The following is a 21,358-nucleotide window of genomic DNA, read 5'->3' as shown; positions in this document are numbered from 1 at the left end:
CATTATAATCAGGATGTAGAATACCCGCGAAGGATTCCGGCGACTGTAACGAGTAAATAGGAGTCCCACTGAGGCACAACATACCATAATTATATCAAAGGAAAGCAGATATCCATAGATGCGATGCCTTCTACAATATTCAGAGTGCAGGATATCAACAGCTCTCAGATATGCTTTCATTGTCGTCAGGATCAAGGATATCCAAAAAAATGTTGATGAACAGGGAATAATTGAGTGAACAACTCTTCTTTAAATAAATATATAGATATAGCGGTTCAGTATGATGCATCACACAGCTAGTCGGTCATTTTTCGGCAAAAACCTTCTGTTTTCTTTTGATTCTTAATTACCTTATTTCCTATAGAAACAGAAAATAGTCAATGATCAAATCAAATAACTGCGTAGTCGGCGGATGTGTCTCTGGATTTAGCAGTGTCGCAAACGTTGAGACGAAGCCTGGAGCAGAGCAGAGAGCTGAGTGAGGCCGGAGTCGTGGAGCTCTATGTGGGAGAGCGTAGCGGCTCGATTGAGAATTGTGAGTGTCTGAACTCGGGGAGCGAGAGCGTGGCGGCTCGATGTGGTCGTAGTCTGCTGTCTGCTCTGTGTCGAAGCTGTAGCGTCTTGGGTTGATTAGGACTGTACACGCCGAGTACTACATTTTGTTGACTGTGGAAATTGTAGTCTGGTACCAAAAGATGTAGGCAGTGTGTGGACAAGCTCGGTGTAGCAGGAGAGAAGAATGTGCATAATTGTTGCGTCCTTGGGTCGCTGGTGGAGCATTTAGATCCGGGGCGGATGTGCTCGGGCACCAGGACATTAGGAGGTAATGTAAGCACGTAGTTAGGACAACGAGGTAATCACATCTAGAGCTGAATTGTCCTGAAGGCGACGAAGTGTCGGAAACGCAAGCTGTAAGTCCTGTACTGCGCAAAGGGCTTGAGTCGGCCGAGTATCAAAATGCAGTGAACGTGTAGATGAATCTGATGACAGAGCAGCTGTCGTGGGCGTAGGACAAGCAGTGCCCTGGCAGCGACGGAGAGTCGGCAGGACAAGCTGTAGATCCAACATGATGTAATCATTGATGAGGCTGTCAGATGAGTGAGTAACGATCGTGGAGCAGCAAGCCGTAGTAGATGAAAATGCAGAGATGGACGCGATGAAAATCATAGCTGTGGCGAGGGTGTTGGCAGTGTTCCATCACAGCAAACAGTAGCAGTAGAGGTCCAGTGAGAGTCCATCGTGGCTGGGTATCGTCGAAACTCTCTGGGGTCACCAATGTAACGGTTCTATTGTTACGTAAAGTATGGTTACAAATAAACACAGACACTAAGATACTATATATATATTTGGTCGAATATACAGAAGTACACAGGTGATACTTTGGTGTGAGTTGAGCGCACTGAGCGTCGGTACAGTATCTCGCAAGTGTCTGCTCTAGACCACACTTGAAAGAAGACTAGTTAATGTTTGCTATTCTGCTGCTTATATGCTCGGTCAACACCTCACCGTGTTGCCCGGGCAACGCCTCACCTCATTCATCTCCAAAGGTTGACAGGAATATTAACAATGCATTTGGAGCGAGTATATTATTGGGATAATCTACTCGCTACAGTATACACACATAATTGTAGTTTGCCAAGAGGTGTGACGCGTTGGTGTGTTAGTACTTGAGGCAGCGGCCCACTTAATTCCCATCTGTAGGCTTTAAAGCTTGACCTCAATATTTGTATTGCTTACTTATGCTTCAAACAAGACATGACCCGAGACTTACTAGGAGTCCAGGTCGTGATCGGCCAGACTCTTGAGTAAGGTATCCAGCTGGCTGGTGGCGAAGGCGTCACCCTGGTCCTCGGCGCCACCCTCGGCCTCCTGCTCCACCTCTGAGCAGACTTTCGATGTCAACTCCGCCCGGAACCCCTCCACTAGACCCAAATGACAGCCTGGGGAGTACATATTACCACCATTAGAGGTGATCACCCAGTTACAGCCCCGCTCCTGTGCCAGGTAAGTCCACAACGGGCTCGCCATAGCCCGTGCTACTTAGAAATTTTTGTTCCGAATAGCTGAATCTAAAACAACAACAACAACAGGTGATCACTTCTGTGCTGGTTACCCATTGGATGATTGAGTGATTGATTAAACTACCCAAGAAGTGGCATGGGCACGAATAGCCCGTAAGCTACTGGAAGGTGTTCCGGAAGTTCTTCTACTCCCCAAGCCCGGCTGGGGCCAGATGTGGCGAGTCTTCCCCTTACGATGCAACACTATAGAACCCATGAAGAATATCCCAGCAGGAAATATCGTTAAATCAACGTAGTGTTAACGTTATCTAAGTTAGTTAGCGCTCAAGAGTATTGAAACCCACTTATATACCGTAATAATAATAATTTTAATCATAAAAATGTGCGTACAAAGAACAGTGGGCAGTAACTATACTTAGGGCACAATATATATAAGCGTCTCTATATACACTTTTCAGCACTCCTAAGGCAAGAGTGCCAAGAGTAAACTCTTGGAGGGTGAGGAATCATAGAACAATTTAAGGAAAGCGTACCAAAGCCAAGAGTAAACTCTTGGAGGGTGAGGTAGCCGTTGTGGTGGTGGTCGAGGACCTGGAACGCTCGCTCCAGCTCCTCGGGCTCCAGGGACACTTCTCCCCACAGGTGCTGACCACAAGAACGTTAACAAAATTAACACGATTAGGTAATTAATACAAATTATATCAGGCATATTATTAAACATTTGTTTCCAATTATTACTCTCAAACATGTTTATTCTAAGACGTAAATAATGAAGTATATTACGATACTCAAACACCCCAGACCCCAATAAAATGATTTCACCTAATGCCTCTGTTCACCTAGAAGTAAGCAGGAATTGTACAAGTAACTGTAAGTAACAAGTAAGCAGGAATTGTACAAGTAAAGCAACTGCTTCATAGATATGTGGAAAAGCTCCTATCATTGTGGCAACAGTTTTTTTTTAATTTTATCGGGGGACAGTCAGTCTGTATATATATATACGTTAGGATAAATATTGAGGTCCTTGCAAGGTCGAATTATTGGCCCTCCCAGGATGCGACCCCACAACAAGCCGACTAATTCCCGGTACTGTACCCACATTTTGCTTCCAGTAGATGAACGACATATGAGATTCAGAAACAAGTAGTGTATTGTGAGGACTAATAATAAACAGAAGCTCCCCTATGACTCTGTAATATCCCCATTGGCCAAACTATTATGTATTAGCGATAAGACCTACCATTAATGTATGATGACTTACTGTAAATATGTAGCTCTTGTAATAGCACTTTCTCTGTAACTAGCTGACATTGTATCTATAAGGTGTGAAGGATAGAAGAAATTGTTTATGTAATAATCTAAGATGAGGTCTGATAAAGATCTTTTGTGCCCTCTGTAATGCTTTTGCGCTACCGCTCACAGGATGAGTATGGGGTGCACAATAAACTAGCCGCCTTCGGCGGCAACAATCAAAATCAATCAATACCAGTTGAACAGAGGCATTAGTCGAAAGAAAACGTGCCTATACTCATTTCTGTCCCGGCCGAGATTCACGATTGTGACTCGGTAACGAAGCCAATTGTACTACCGAGATCCGGAAAGAGAACTGGTTGGAAAACAGGTGAGATTGTCCTCATAGTGTGCCGGGACGGACACGGACTGACGGACGGACACACACACACACACACACACACACACACACACACACACACACACACACACACACACACACACACACACACACACACACACACACACACACACATCGGGGGTCTGACGGCTGATTGGACAGCGCTCGGTATTCGTAGTCTTTGGGTCCGGGGATTTATCTCCGGTGGAGGCGGAAATAAATTGGCAGAATTAAATCCACAAGGGCCGTGATGAGGGTTCGAACTTACGCCTGGGATGATCCCAGACGCTGCCTTAGTCGACTAGGCCATGTCGTAGCCAAGGTATAAATGGGCAGAGTTTCTTTCACTCTGATGCCCCTGTTCACCTAGCAGTAAATAGGTACATGGGAATTAAGAGCTGTTACGGGCTGATCCCTGTGTGTGTGGATGGGGGGAGGGGAATACAAATCAGTTGACTGACTGACAGTTGAGAGGCGGGACCAAAGCGCCAGAGCTCAACCCCAGCAAGCACAACTAGACGAGTACACACAGGCGAGGATACTAACTTTCAGGTCTCTCTTGGTGACGATGCCCTTACGTTCCCGGTCACACAGTGTGAAGAGCTCCTCCGCCCGCGTCTCCCACGACGCCATCACCTCATGACCGCCCACGCCGCCCACGTCCTGCTCCGTCATGGTCACCCCGACGGTATTGTGTGTCTGGAAGACAGAGACCAAGTTGGAGAGACAAGACAGTGGTGATGATAATTTTGTTTATACTCACACTCACACAACCTCTCTCTCTCTCTCTCTCTCTCTCTCTCTCTCTCTCTCCCCTGCCACCCCTTCACCACCCCCTCACCCCCCCTGCCTTCATCCCCCCCCACACCACACACCTGCATCAACACGCCACAAAGACTCACACCTTGAAAACTGAGCTCTTTCCACACACTACAAACTTTGGAGACGAAGCTCAGGTCTGCCTATGTTGTCAAATGTTTATAATTTAATGATAACTAATTGTGTTGGGGGACAGGCAGCCAATGAGTGTGTACACTCACCTATTTGTACTCACCTATTTGTGCTTGCGGGGGGGTTGAGCTTTGGCTCTTTGGTCCCGCCTCTCAACTGTCAATCAAATGGTGTACAGGTTCCTGAGCCTACTGGGCTCTATCATATCTACATTTAAAACTGTGTATGGAGTCAGCCTCCACCACATCACTGCACAATGCAGTCATGTGGCCCAGGTTCGATTCTCTCACCGGGTAAGTGTTCTGTTTGTTAAATATAACTTGTGTGTTCAGGCAAGTGTGTGGTATATATAGACACGAGTTTTCCCCTAGTATTATGATTGATATAAAATGTGTGTCTGAGCTATAACCATTAACTGGCATCCACTGAACGCAGTGCATACGTTCATCAGCCCCTTGAACGCAGTGCACACGTTCATCAGCCCCTTGAACGTAGTGCACACGTTCATCAGCCCCTTGAACGTAGTGCACACGTTCATCAGCCCCTTGAACGCAGTGCACACGTTCATCAGCCCCTTGAACGCAGTGCACACGTTCATCAGCCCCTTGAACGTAGTGCACACGTTCATCAGCCCCTTGAACGCAGTGCACACGTTCATCAGCCCCTTGAACGCAGTGCACACGTTCATCAGCCCCTTGAACGTAGTGCACACGTTCATCAGCCCCCTTGAACACAGTGCACACGTTCATCAGCCCCTTGAACGCAGTGCACACGTTCATCAGCCCCTTGAACGCAGTGCACACGTTCATCAGCCCCTTGAACGTAGTGCACACGTTCATCAGCCCCTTGAACGCAGTGCACACGTTCATCAGCCCCTTGAACGCAGTGCACACGTTCATCAGCCCCTTGAACGCAGTGCACACGTTCATCAGCCCCTTGAACGCAGTGCACACGTTCATCAGCCCCTTGAACGCAGTGCACACGTTCACCAGCCCCCTTGAACGCAGTGCACACGTTCATCAGCCCCTTGAACGCAGTGCACACGTTCATCAGTCCCTTGAACCTCAGTGCACACGTTCATCAGCCCCTTGAACACAGTGCACACGTTCATCAGCCCTTTGAACACAGTGCACACGTTCATCAGCCCCTTGAACACAGTGCACACGTTCATCAGCCCCTTGAACACAGTGCACACGTTCATCTTCAATGTAAACATTCTTTGAAGATGATAATCACACGATAATCACGTTCCTACACATTGCACAACCGTTCATCGAGTTTCATTATTACCTATTGAGAGCTTTGGTCACGTTCATTGGTCTTCTGGAGACCCGCGGAAGACCTGTTGAGCACGGCGCTCACCGCTAAGCACCTGTTGGGCACGGCGCTCACCGCGGAGCACCTGTTGGGCACAGCGCTCACCGCGGAGCACCTGTTGGGCACGGCGCTCAACGCGAAGCACCTGTTGGGCACGGCGCTCAACGCGAAGCACCTGTTGGGCACGACGCTCACCGCGAAGCACCTGTTGGGCACGACGCTCACCGCGAAGCACCTGTTGGGCACGACGCTCACCGCGAAGCACCTGTTGGGCACGGCGCTCACCGTGAACACCGCCTGAACACTAGGTGACGCAGGGCAAGTGCCCAGGAGTATGTGGCAGCCAAGCAGATGTTTAGAGAAAGGCCGAGGTAAGCACAGGTGTGGAGATGTCGCAGGTGTTGGTCAGGCAGTAATCAACAGCTGCCCCGCCCCCTCTCAACCCCCCCCCCCCGGCCCCCCTCGAGGCCAGGTTTGTCACCGCCTTGTGACGAGAAGTTTTAGATAACTTTGAAGAAAGCAGAAGAGTGCAAACCAGAAACAAGCATTGGTTGTTGCAAGGAAACTTGTCAAACAAAACATGTGTATGAGGCAATAGAGTGACAGATGTTGTCACAGCTCGAGTACGACTTTGCTACACAAGTACAGTATCTAGCAGTTTGACTTGTATGGGGTTGTAGAAGAAGTGAGGTATTAAACATGTGGACAAAGACAAGGACACACCCACCGCTCCTGTGCCAGGTAAGTCCACTGCGGGCTCACCATAGCCCGTGCTACTTGCAACTTGTTCCGAGTAGCTGAATCTATAACAACAACAACAACAAGGACAATCACTAGCGCGAGTGTCTACATTTTACATAGCGTAAAAATTCGCCCACTTAAAGAGATAAAACTAAGCTTACGTTGCAAGAAATGGCAGAGAGAAGTTTGTTTCCAGCTGTAATCATAAGGAGGCCACATAGACTGTAATTATGTACAAATTTCCGTCGAGGTCTGATTAAGACCTTTTGTGCTCTCTGTATAGTCCTTTTTGCGCTACCGCTCACAGGATGAGTATGGGGTGCACAGTAAACTAGCCGCCTCCAATGGCAACACTCAAATTTGTTGGTCAGTCACTTGAGTGTGTGATAGAGGTGGTGGGGGAGGGGAGGGGGGGGGAGTGTATAATTAGTGTATAATCCACGAGGTATGTGTATGGAGGTGTGGGGGGTTGCAGAATGTGGGGAGGGTATGATGGAGGGTGAAGTTGATGGGGTGGGGGTGGGGGGATGTGGTGGGTCGTATATTGGGTGTGGGGGTGAGTGTAAGGGGGGGAGGGGTTGTGGGTGTGGGGGCCCCGAGTGCTTGTGGGTGTGGGGCAAGGTGTGGGGGGGGGGGGTAAAGAATGGCGGGGGTAGAGAATGGAGAGTGTGATAACTGTCAAAGAACTAGATGGTGACAATATGACACTCTTCCTGGGGTCCTTGGTTAGGTTAGGTCAACTTAATACATCAGTTTATTGACGTTGGGAACGCTAGAGATATTGAGCTGGGATTTTCATCGACGCTTCACGATATATCAGCAAGCTCCTCGTACGATATATCGGCGAGTCATCGTACGATATATCAGCGAGCCATCGTACGATATATCGGCGAGCCATCGTACGATATATCAGTGAGCTCCTCGTACGATATATCAGTGAGCCATTGTACGATATATCAGTGAGCCATCGTACGATATATCGGCGAGCCATCGTACGATATATCAGTGAGCTCCTCGTACGATATATCAGTGAGCCATTGTACGATATATCAGTGAGCCATCGTACGATATATCGGCGAGCCATCGTACGATATATCAGTGAGCTCCTCGTACGATATATCAGTGAGCCATTGTACGATATATCAGTGAGCCATCGTACGATATATCGGCGAGCCATCGTACGATATATCAGTGAGCTTCTCGTACGATATATCAGTGAGCCATTGTACGATATATCAGTGAGCCATCGTACGATATATCGGCGAGCCATCGTACGATATATCAGTGAGCTCCTCGTACGATATATCAGTGAGCCATTGTACGATATATCAGTGAGCCATCGTACGATATATCAGTGAGCCATCGTACGATATATCAGTGAGCTCCTCGTACGATATATCAGTGAGCTCCTCGTACGATATATCAGTGAGCCATTGTACGATATATCTGCGAGCCATCGTACGAGCGCTGCACGATGACCCTCGGGGTTATTGTGCAGCGCTGCCAGCTGCCGTTTTTGTTTACAGTAAAAGACTCACGTTGGATAAACTGTCTACAATCCTTTAACTGTGTTAGTAAAGATCATAACATCAACCATCGATACACCTACACTGTCCGAACTTCAATCTATCCTATCCTAACCTCACCTAACCTTAACCCAACCTCGTCTAATAGGATTCAGCATGTTATTAATCCCAGAGCCCTCAAACCCGTGACAACCGCTTTCCTTCCCCAAACTCGTTTACTGTGGTAAAATAATCCGATGTTCACATAAAACGTTAATCGAGGACATTGCAGAGCTTGAATTTGTGGGATGAACGTTCCAGAGGTGATTGGTTTAACCAAACTTGTCCTCACACCTCATATACCACAATTTGAACGCTGTCAACCATCAAAATAAATTATCATAAAAGTATTTGTGTGTACGTCTGATACCATACTACTTGTGAAGGAGGAAATGTATATGTTTATCTCTCAGAATGTTTGGTAATATGTTTATTGTTTGTGATGTGTGTATATGTATGTATTAACACGATGTACTGAACGGGGTGAGAATAGCTTAAGCTACCTCATCCCTTTGTGTGTATTTTACATCAATAAACTTATTTCAATTTCAGTTTCAACCATCAAAATGACAATATTTTAGTGAAATTAAAAATAAGTGACGCAGCCTTTGGACTAACGATAGATTAGGTGGGTTACATAGGGTCGAAGGCTTCTGGTTAGGCAAACTAATTTAAATTCAAAGTTCGTCAAATCCTGGTAACCAGTTGGACCGACAGCTGAAGAAGGCGAGGCGGTGTCGGCGCAGAAGAGCCTAGGGTGGCCAGGGCGCGCCGCCTCCACCAGGTAATATAAGGCGGCGAGACAGGCTCTGACGGCGTTTTGGCTGTAGCAGTTGTTGTGGGCAGGTGTGGCCACCAACTGTCATTGACGACACCTCCGTCTACGGACAGGTAGTGCAGGTAAGATACATATACGCCACCACAAAAGAAAGATTTACCCTCCTTGCTCTTACCTCCTTTCATGTCGACCTCCACTGTGCTGAAGAGAAGGGGTGACAGGCCGACAACTGGAACATGCTCTCTGGCTACACCACCCATTACACGTATACTTCTCGCGTCATCGATGACTGGCACTTCGCTCTTACAATGTAACATTTCACTTTACCAACTGAAACAAACATAAAAAGACGTGTGAATCTTCGACAGTGCGAATTAAAAAAATAACAGGCAAACAATACGCCAAAACTACACAGAAAATTTCAGAAAAGATGGAGGTAATAACGAAGTGAGGAGCCCTGTTATCATGTCTTCCCATTTCAGTGTTATAACGATACAAAACACTGAAGAAGGTCTATTGGGCCATACAAGGCAGCACCAATTGATATACACCCGAAGCACGTTCATATCATATTATATATATAAATAAGTAAATAAATAAATATATATATATATATATATATATATATATATATATATATATATATATATATATATTATATTTATTTATATATATATATATATATATATATATATATATATATATATATATATATATATATATATATATATATATATATATATATATATGCGAACAAGCTTGAATGGTCCCCAAGCCAATATGCAACTGAAAACTCCACACACCCCAAAAGGATTCGAACCCAGACAGAAAAGAACACTATGATCACGACGTACCCGGTTCCTTAACCAGCCCGGTTAAGTTGCCAGTAATTTGTTCCATAATTTCTAGCGTCATCAAGGTGGTTCATAGTGTGTGAGAACTGGTCCCCCGTAGTGTCCTCACAGGTGAGACGACACCACCAGCCACACACCAAGCCAAATAATTGACAGTTGAAGGTGAATGTCATGATAGTGATAACATAGATATAATAGTTCAGTGTAATGAACAATTGTCGACAAACTACATAGTTGCTTCTTAAGACTGAAGTAGTATATTTACTTTAGATAGAGAATACTATAGATGGGGTATCCGGCGGTGCCCGGGACTTTTTACCCTTTCTTCTCTCCCATTTCTTCCTCCTCCCCTGTCCCCCCATTTTCACACCTTCCTATCTTCTCTCTCCCCCCCCCCCATCCTACCCTTCCCCTTCATTTCCCTTCGCCACTCCCCTCTCTCCCTTTCCTCCCACTACCCCTCTCTCCCACCTCTTCCCCCGTCCCCTCTCCATCCCATTCCCTCTCCCTTCTCCTTCACTCTTTTTCCGTCCCTTCCTCCTACTCTCCTCCACCTCCTCTTTATCTCAGAAAATGCCACAATACGAGCAACTGAAAACCTGTCTAAAAACTCTCTGGAAAACGTAACCACAATTTCAGAACTCGTAGGAGTCGCTGGCAGTCGCAATAGGATATGATCCTTTTTAAAGAAGAGACATGGGAGTCGAACCCGACCTCTCTATGACACTCTCCTTACATTTACAAATCACCATGCAAAGTTGTGCAAGGTTGCTACCAAGTGTTTGCCATCCAACTATGGATAGAGAACTATTTTGTTTTACAGATATAGACACCGAAGGTTATTACGAAATATAGCTAATAGTTACTGATCGGTAACCAAGTTAAGGTTGCAAAATGCTTGTTCAATAATGCCTCGGAAGTACAGTGGCTTCGTTTTCAAAATTATGTTTTGGACTTTTCATACCAGTTGTGGGGAATGTGCGGCCAAGAGGCCCATCACAGTGCGGCCAAGAGGCCCATCACAGTGCGGCCAAGACGTACGTGTATTTTGATGCAATGGACAATTAGAAAGTAAAATTTTGTACTACTGTATTTGGCCAAACCGGAACAGGTTTCGCATTTTTGTTAACAAAATCCTAACTTTCTTAGGACTACTACAGGCTATCTGAGGCCTAATATAGTACATGTGTATGTGCTATACTAGGAATATCTTTTTTAGCTATTTTTACTCGGACTCTATATTGAATAGTACCAAATTCTACTATCTAATTGTCTATTACGCTAATATACAAATATGTACAATGGTTCACATAGTTAAAAAAGTACTATTTAAACGGGAGGAAGGGTTGGTGTAATATTGTCCATCCCTGTGCTGAGCTGTACTTAATATTATCCGGCTGTATGCTCAATATTATCCGGCTCTATGCTCAATATTATTCAATTCTGTTTAATAATATCTTGCCCGTGTTTAATATTTAACTCTGAGCTTAATATCATCCAGCCCTATGCTTAATTATTAGGTCCTGTACCTAATAGTATCCGGCCTGTGTGCACTATTACCGGCCCTAAGTTTTATATGCTCCGACTTGTGTTATTAATATACAGCCCGTGTTTAATTGTATCCGACCCTTTGACATGTGTTGCAATGATCGCCTTCGATCCTTCTCAGATTATATTTACAAAATGTTTTCTGGGATATGAATAGTGGAGACGTGTGTACGTGTGTGTGTGTGTGTGTGTGTGTGTGTGTGTGTGTGTGTGTGTGTGTGTGTGTGTGTGTGTGTGTGTGTGTGTGTGTGTGTGTGTGTGTGTGTGTGTGTGTGTAGGTGTGTAGGTGTGTAGGTGTGTAGGTGTAGAAGCTGGATTTCGCAGGTGGAGCGCGGCAGACAAGGAGTGGCATTAAAGACACAGAATCGGCCATAAGGAGTCCAGGGACAGGGGGTTCGATCCCATTGGAGTGTCTCCAAATTTTGTCATATATATAATCGAGCATTTTCACAACGAGGGAAGAATTCTTGACGAGTCGCAAATACTCACCAAGTTGTGCTTGCGGGGGGGGGGGGTTGAGCTTTGACTCTTTGGTCCCGCCAAAGTGATCAAGATGTGAGGTGCGTGGCCACATGTGAACCCCCTGATTGTCTGACTTCCCTCCCTATAGTCTGATACACTGAGCACTCTGATCTACACGTGATCAGTTCATCCGAATCTACTGGTCACTCTCTTCCACCGGTGACCAGATCACATCTATATTTCGGATTTCTTAATGCCAATTAAGCTAATCATCAGAGGTGTTTGAATCTCTGTATGTTGTGCTTGAATGCTTGTTTCCAGTAAACCATCCGACAATAACTATACATTTATGTTCCCAATTATTGTTGTGTGCATAAGGGTGAATAGTGTGAAAGGACGTTTGCAAGAGTGTCCCAACTTGTTGATGATTCGACTCTTGGACTAACTTGTTTCGTGAATGTTGTAACCACTATGCCCCAGGCCCTCAACACCTCTACAGTGCCACGTTTTTTCACAGAACTACAGAACCATTGTGGAAACACACACACACACACACACACACACACACACACACACACACACACACACACACACACACACACACTTCCCCCAGCTGGTCGCAGACCTCGGTGTGAAGTGTCACTACAATCCTTGTCTCTGTACAGCCATGATAATGGTTGTAAGATGTGTGGACCTCCTGCCCCTCGTCATGATGCAAAGTCTGCTTCGCTTGACCCCAGCAACTGCGAGACACCACCACCCCGACACCAACAACTTCAACAACCATGTTCTTCAGCACCTCTACGGTATCCCACACCAAGATGACGCCATTACACATCACCTCCGTGATACTCACCACGACCCTGAACACATCTATCAAGACAAGCGGGATGATCCTGACTATATTTGGTATTATATGAACGATGTGCAACAGGACCCTGGTGCTGTCGACAAGTTTTTCGACAGCGTCCGGCAAGATCCAAGCGTCGTCCGAGAACACCTTACCTTTCTTCGCCCTGACGCTGAAGGTCTGCGGCAATATCTCGACGCTCTACTCCCAGACTCCACTGACATTCAGCAAGGCGCTCATGACACTCGCCAAGTCCCCGAAGGTCGTCAAGACCTTGATGGTCTCCTGCAGGAGTACCTACAAGATGGCCGCCAAGAGTCTGCCTTCCAGCAAAATTCCCTCGATATACAAGACTTCTTAGCACCCTATTACTCTAGTCCTATCTCTGACACAATCAACTTGGGCACTCAGCGGTACAAGCGCCCCGGTCAGAACGCCGGCGACATCCTTCAGAAGGGTGGTGAAGGATGGAATGGTGTCGGGATGTACATTGGTAGGTCCTGCTGGGACCATTTCTCACCTGAGAACATCTGGTGTCCACCAGGACTGTTTCAGGTGAGCCCACGCTCAGTGAGACTGATATGTTAGCATCAAATACATCGTTTCAAATAGAATACTAAATATATGAGTATATATAGCTTTTGGAAGGCCAAAATAATTGGGTGACAATCCCTCCCACTCCCCACCAGCAGGCCCTGAGTGACCACCTGCAGCGCCACCTACTGGCCGACGCCCCACCCTATGCCCGCCCATTTGTGATGCCCGCCCCACCCCAGGCACTCCCCACCCATCCCCTCTGGCTAAGGAAGCCCCCCACCAAACGTTACCGTGAGTAAACTGTTTGATTTTTGGTGTTTTGGAAGATATACAATATTATGACACGCTAGTGAGTCTTTGTAAACTACTCTGGCTGGAGTGTAGAGTAAGTATTCCAGTCACCTGGGCTGTAGAGTAAGTATCCTGACTGCAGCGTTGAGAACTCTTCTAAGACTCATTCTCAATTCTTTTCTGCCTCTCTCTCTCATACCTCTGAATGGTATTTGTTTGTTATTTATTGTGTCTACACCTCATCAAATTTTTAAATGACCTAAATTAATTATTTTGTTAATGCCCGAAACGCTTTACTTATTGACGAACTTATTAAATATATATATATATATATATATATATATATATATATATATATATATATATATATATATATATATATATATATATATAACCGAAAACTCACACCCCAGAAGTGACTCGAACCCATACTCCCAGAAGCAACGCATCTGGTATGTACAAGACGCCTTAATCAGGCGTCTTGTACATACCAGATGCGTTGCTTCTGGGAGTATGGGTTCGAGTCACTTCTGGGGTGTGAGTTTTCGGTTGCATATGTCCTGGGGACCATTCAGGCTTGTTCGCATATATATATATATATATATATATATATATATATATATATATATATATTCTGTAACAAGTATTAAACCACTGTATCATATTCTTTTGTATACTTTTAAATAATTTTTTTTACTTTACGTCCAATGTCCGAGGTCAATATACCAACACCACATATGCTGAAATACGTATGAAAAACCTGTCAAACACTCAACAACCGCCCCACAGAGGCTAGGCTGCTTAACTTAGCTTCCAAACACAATTTGGCGTCAGCAAGGTGGACACCATACTGTCACAATTTGTCGTTGTTGTTGTTTAAGATTCAGCTACTGGGAACAAAACGTTCCAAGTAGCACGGGCTATGGTGAGCCCGTAGTAGACTTACCTGGCACAGGAGCATTGACAATTTGCCCTATATTCCACATTTCTAACACTTTCTTTCAGCTGTACCTCTCCCCTCGTCTTTTCTTCCCCCTTCTCTCTTCTTCCCCCCATTCACCCCCTCTCACCTGCGTTGCTGTTTTTGCTCATTACAAACGCCCATTAATGCCACAGTTCTCACCCGAGTAGAGGCCAGAAGCGAACAAAAATCACTGTCTAATGAGGTTGTTGGATTCAGTGGCGCTCGGCAGCCTGTCATTCACCACCGACACTCCCTGGCTGGCCGGCCTCCACGTCCACCCCGTCACTGACCATTCCGGTTTTGATTGTACTGGGATCTTTCGTGGCATGAATGTCGGCTTCATCTGTATCTCCGGGAAGCGAGATTTAGCTCTAGGGCTCCGCTGTATGGTAGATGTACGCCGTGTCTCTATTACTCCCGACGTTTCTCTTGTTCACTAGCACACTTAGTACCAGAATGTTCACACATCTGTGTAGGTCATTCGTTTTGAATTTCCATTTTCCCTCTGTAGACCATGTTTTGTTTTTCCTCGCCTGGGAAGGGATATCTTTTGATATTTAATATATTGTCTTCAGTAACTTGTGGGTTGTGATCATATCACCTTTGGTCCTATTACTCCCGACGTTTCTCTTGTTCACTAGCACACTTAGTATCAGAATGTTCACACATCTGTGTAGCTCATTCGTTTTGAATTTCCATTTTCCCTCTGTAGACCACGTTTTTTTTCCTCGCCTGGGAAGGAATATCTTTTGATATTTAATATATTGTCTTCAGTAACTTGTGGGTTGTGATCATATCACCTTTGGTCTTCTCTTCTTGAGTAGTCAGAATAAGTTTTTATTAATCTGTCCTCGTATAACGGATGTCTTATCTCCGGCAATAATTTTGTGGCAAATCTACTGACTTCATTTTATCATTGTGCGTCATAAAGGTGGAATTCAATGCTGTTGCCGCATGTTTTAATACCTGTCTGACGTAGGTTTGGTTAAGTACTATATAAATCTGAATGATTTCTTCCATAAGTTCCTAAATACCGTCATTATGTTTGTCAGTTTTGCAAATGCGCTTAATGTTATTCCAGTGAATTACGGCATGTGTCAGCTGTAATGGAAGTACCACAACGGTATGTTGTTTGATCTCTTGAGGACAACCCAGTAAAAAATAGTGTGTGTATACTCACCTATTTGTGCCTTCGGGATCGAACTCTCGCTCTTGGACTCCGCTTTTCTAGCCGCTGGTGTGTTTTATTGAACATGCCTGAATGGGTTAGATAAATGATTATGGCACGAACCTTCACTGTATTTCTAATGTCCTCCTATGCATGGGAAGGAAGTTGAACAATTAAATCTCCACAGTTTATTTTACAATATTGTGAGTCTGACCCGTGTCGCTAAAGACCTTACCGGCCATATTCAATAACACGTATACAAGAACAACTAATCCAAATATATATATAAATATATAATGAGACTATTACAAAAACTAACAATTACTCCATTTCCTTGACAGTTGGCATAGAGCTGCCAGACTACATAGCCACCACATACTCGTCCATCAAGACTGACAACGCCCACTACCTCACCAAGCTACACCAGCTCAAACAACGCATGCGCAATGCTGGCAAGTAGACAACCAGCAGCCCACTCTACGCTTCCCACGTCCGCGATAGACACCGGTTTTCAGAGCGGCGTGCATCCACAACTATGGCTTACACGGTCAACCATTCTAGACTAACATGTCAACAGTTCCACAATCCCATGATCAACCCTTCTACACCATGACCAATTCTTCCAGACTACAATGATCAATCCTTCCAGACTATATTAATCAACACCCTCATGTTCCACCCCATCCAAATTCAGATGATTAACCTGTATATATTCACAGGTCCCCCACCCCCCTAGGAGGCTCAAACTTGGGCCGTCAAAATAATAGTGCTGTACTAGTACTAGATACTCTTGCCCCTTGAGAGTTTGGGAGTGATGTATGGTTGCGTGTGCATTACATTTACTCATTGCCATATCAATGATTTAAGTTCGAGTCTTAAAGGGGAGTCATAGCGTGAATGTTGTAAATACGTGTATCAGGGATCGAGTTTATATACACCATTTAAACCCCTAAGTACCAGTTTGATCAGAGAGCGATGAAGTAACTATATATACTCGGTGCACTAAATATGCACAATTAACTTCAGATTATTATCAAGATTCAATATTACATGAACGTCGTTTGCTGGGAGGCGAGGATACACCTCATGTGAGGATGCATGTGGGACCTAGGGGCTTCCATTACCTTTTATCACATCAGGATGTGTGGATATATAGCAGTGAGTTCCCTTGTTGTTCAATACAAACTAAAAGAAAGTATGGCGCTACTGTACTTGGGCTGGCAGCCGACGGTAGAGTGAGACGCATCAGTCAGCTGAAGAATATCGGGCCGAGGATCCCTCGAGGACGACGACCACCGCAACAACTTGTGGTGGTCACCAGGAGATGAGGTGATGCAGGAAGCATTTTATCACACGTCGAGGTTCAATCGGACGAGTAAGAGGCTGTTACTAACACTTTGTAAACTAATTAAAAGTTTTTCTTGTCATAAATGAAGTTACTACTTCAAATATAAATATTTTGATAACGTATACACTCATGCATTTTCTGGATCGATTATTCATATTCTTTTGATATATTTCATCTACTTCTGGAAATGGTGCGAGGTTTTGCGAATGTACTTAATTGCATTTCTAGAATCATACAGTAGGCCGGAGAACCAGTTACCGATTCTCGAACTAATGGGTTGAAATAGTATAACCAAATGGTGTTGACGATCCTGTGTAGACTATTACATGTTGAACATGAGCCTAGATGAGAGGGGTAACTCTAGGGCTGGACCCCTGTCATCCATCATCAACTCTTAATTAAACACGACTTTATTATAATATTCAATTCAAAACTTATATTAACTTCGGATATTCCGGTGTTTCTGTGGATTTTGTTGTTATAAAAGATTACTCACTAAGTTATATATATATTTTATATAATTCATTTAATTTAAAACATACTTCCAGAATGTGTAAATATTAATAGGCTGGTGAATGTGTCATTTTGAGCATATCATGACAGCTTACCCACAAGTTGGCTTACCTTCATAACACAGCTGAAACAATGCTCTGCTTCTTCGCTTGGCTTACTATTAACTGTTTTATATGTTTTTAATTTGTCAGGTGTCTGATGAGTTTTAAGTTTATATATATATATATATATATATATATATATATATATATATATATATATATATATATATATATATTGTGTGGTGTATTTTGTTCACACTACGTGGTGTATGTTATAGGTATATATTGTTCAATGTACTTGTGCGTACAGTTTATGACAGATGCGTTATGCGTAGTATAACACTTCAGCCCCCCTTCCTTTCCCATTCCCTACGTTTCAACTTGAACTTCAGTGTGGCTACATTAACTGTCAGTAAAGCACTCCAACAACCAATACATATATTGTGCAAGCTATAGTGGCTTAGGATACTATTTCCGTCAGCAACAATTTCACCCTTGATATATGTTGCCTTTGTTCAGCGAAAGCCCCCATTTATAACACTTTAATGATGTATCACGGTGTTTTGCAAGTGTTGAAATTAACAGGGATATTTGAGTAAGTAAGGAGTAAGGTTGAGGAGAGTTAGAGTAAATAAGTCTGAGGATTCAGCTACAAGTGAGGCTAATGACGTGGTAGGAAATACCGTACATGTGCAATTCTGTAACTATGACAATAAACAGTTCTTAAATGTAATATTTTGATTTTCCGTTTTCTATCTCAATTGAAACTTTCCTGTTTAGCAAATCGTCCGGTGGATGTGAGCCAGAACATATTGATGAACACTTCAAAGACGTGTTTTTATTGTTTACAAAACGTGATCATCAAGATGATGGCGAGCCGCCATGCGACTTCAGATAAAACAGTATATTATTGGTCTCTACTATTGAAATATTTTACAGGACCTTCTCCACGGCCCATAAAACAGAAGAGAGGGTCCCGAAAAACCTTGCCGATAGAAATGTGACTTCTAATAACATCAACCAGAAGACTGAACTAATAATATACTATAAGTCCCAATGGCGGGGACACGAGGGACTTATAGTATAAGTCCACTCTACAACTGTACTATAAGTCTACTCATTCCATTCACCTTATCCTCGGGTACATATCATGCAGCATGACAATTTGTAATCAGTCCAAATTCATCATTCTGCCTTTGCTGATGTTAACAAGAATAAACGAAACGCAACTTAGTGACAGGCTAAATAAAACTGAAAATGAAGTTTGGAAGAATTAATTTTTCAACTTCCTTTTCAAGTGAAAAAAGATCAGGAAAACAGAGATCTGTGTAACACCAGAGAAAAATCGGTGTATAAAGGTCAAGAGGTATCAGATATTATAAATATTACTCAACAATTCGTTATATTCACCATAACATCCACCACCACCCGCATAACATCCACCCCCCCACATAACATCCACCCCCACAACATCCACCACCCCCCACAACATCCACCACCCCCCACAACAATATTAGAACCTGACTTTGCTGTTTAAGGGCTGGGATCGCACCTCCCTAGCCCTTAGAGGCTATGTTTGCCTTCATTGCGTTTCAGCATCCCAATATGCTGATTTGCATGTATTATAATGGGAAATATGATGCTGAAAATCTACATGCAAAGACATATGGCTGAAGTGGTAATATATTTTTTACTGATTCTGTTAAATGGCTACTAATAAACATGTAAATTATTGTATTTGTTACCTACAGTGGTAAGTTAATGTGCCGACAAACTCAAAGAATATATTTCTATAAAATTCAGCAAATTCAACAAATATAAACAATCTATTTCTCACAGATAAATTCAAGAATTTCCTGGACATCTGACCAAAACCATCCGTTTAAATAATATATATATATATATATATATATATATATATATATATATATATATATATATATATATATATATATATATATATATATATATATATATATATATATATATTTAAGATTACTTTAGGGAATATTAAATATACAGATGGCCATCATATAAGGTTTAAAGATCATTAAGTACCTGCTGTGATGTTATGTATTAGGTTGTTGGCAATTCGTCTTATTAAGCGTATTGCGTATAATGTATAAATAATTACACAAATTATATATATATACAACTTCTGCAAGGAATTAACTAACCATTAATTAATTTCCCATTACTGAACCATCCCAAAGAAGAAATATAATTATTACTAAACCTATTTAATCAGTACATTTCACTTTACCAATACTATACATCTATGACAGCCTATATTGTTTACTAAACTGCATAATATGTAATTGGGTATTTAATATGAGAATGCAGATACAGTTATTTCACTCTTTACCTCCAGTCATGATGTAAACACTTGCTGGAAGACTTGAGTGAAGGTGACAGTCTCCTTGTTATGGCTGCATTATATATCAACTTCATGTTCCTCGACGTGCTTGTCAACCCTGTGGACTTTGACCAGTCGCAGCCAGCCATGTTGTTAATGTCGCCAAGGTCCGCAACACTTAAATATTGCCACGCGCTCCGCCAACACTCTCCCGTGCTACTGATATACACACACTCCCCCGCTCAACGTGCCACCAGTAAACGTTGCCAGCGCACATACTACAAGCAAACATTCCCTGCACACATACTACAAGCAAACACTCCATGCACACATACCACGAGTAAACATTGACAGCGCACATACTACAAGCAAACACTCCCTGCACACACATACCACGAGTAAACTCTGCTAGCGCACATCCTACAAGCAAACTCATTTTTCCCAAATATTTTTAAGCGATGATGCTACTCGCTCCAAAATTCTTAAAATTAACGACTAACGTGTAACACGAAAATTTGTCTTTTTATAAAGTAAAATAATGACCAGAAAAAATGCCAAATCTAGGCATAATAATTGAACTAATAAAACAAAATATAAATGACATAGTAGTCTGGAACTTGAGATGAGTTACACAAGTGGCAATGAAACTTCCAAGATATCATCTGAGCCAACCGTCCAGCATTCTCATATATCAGGGATGATGATCGTCAGTGCTCACCGTGGGCTGGAAACGAAGCCAATGACGAGGGTTCGGATGACACGCCCACCACCACCATCCACTGTTGACTAATTTAGTACAGAACTGTGTCTAATGTATTGACCAGTGTCTTCAGAAGTCGAGATACACATATCTTGGAGATCAATACGTGTTCAGTATATTACAAACTAAGTTATTGACAGGTTGAACGATGCTAGGATTTATATACAAGATGTCATGTAGCTTAATGTATATATTTACATTCAAAACAACAAGAGTATAATAATAAAATTATACTAGTTTTCTATTAAATACATAAAACATTCCGTACTAAAATATTAATGATTACATAAATAAGTAGCTTAAAATAAACAATAAATATATTTAACATACTTCGCAGCTCTCTCAAGACACTGCAAGACAATCAACAATATTAACAGAGAAGAGTGAAACATGGACAGTACCAAGTCAACAAGTTAAACTACCTATTGACTTTTTAAATATAGCTCTGAAAATCTACCCATGTTCACAGTTCACAATATTTCAAGTCCTCACAAAGTGACAAACATGAAATGCTATACAGTGTACTGTATAATATATATATATATATATATATATATATATATATATATATATATATATATATATATATATATATACATACATACATATATATATATATATATATATATATATATATATATATATATATATACATACATACAT

General features: G+C 42.9%; 2 protein-coding genes across 2 annotated transcripts in view; one reads left to right on the top strand and one right to left on the bottom strand.

Annotated features, from left to right (window-relative positions):
• The window catches only part of LOC123761981 (uncharacterized), a 41,186-nt gene extending 20,985 nt beyond the window's left edge, over nucleotides 1-20,201 (bottom strand). Inside the window, 5 exon segments of the mRNA XM_069335871.1 lie at nucleotides 1,772-1,940; nucleotides 2,555-2,666; nucleotides 4,198-4,350; nucleotides 9,179-9,333; nucleotides 19,945-20,201. Coding sequence (XP_069191972.1) covers nucleotides 1,772-1,940; nucleotides 2,555-2,666; nucleotides 4,198-4,326 — 410 coding nt within the window. The 5' untranslated portion in view covers nucleotides 4,327-4,350; nucleotides 9,179-9,333; nucleotides 19,945-20,201.
• Nucleotides 12,535-17,686, top strand: LOC123761980 (uncharacterized). Its single transcript, XM_045748141.2, has 3 exons — nucleotides 12,535-13,272; nucleotides 13,407-13,545; nucleotides 16,019-17,686. The coding sequence occupies exons 1-3, from the start codon at nucleotides 12,535-12,537 to the stop codon at nucleotides 16,135-16,137; spliced, it is 996 nt and encodes a 331-aa protein (XP_045604097.1). The 3' UTR covers nucleotides 16,138-17,686.
• Nucleotides 20,202-21,358: the final 1,157 nt, after the last annotated feature.

The sequence above is a fragment of the Procambarus clarkii genome, chromosome 34 (assembly GCF_040958095.1).
Source record: "Procambarus clarkii isolate CNS0578487 chromosome 34, FALCON_Pclarkii_2.0, whole genome shotgun sequence".
NCBI classification, from domain to species: Eukaryota; Metazoa; Arthropoda; class Malacostraca; order Decapoda; family Cambaridae; genus Procambarus; species Procambarus clarkii.
This window is presented reverse-complemented; position numbering and strand designations above follow the sequence as displayed.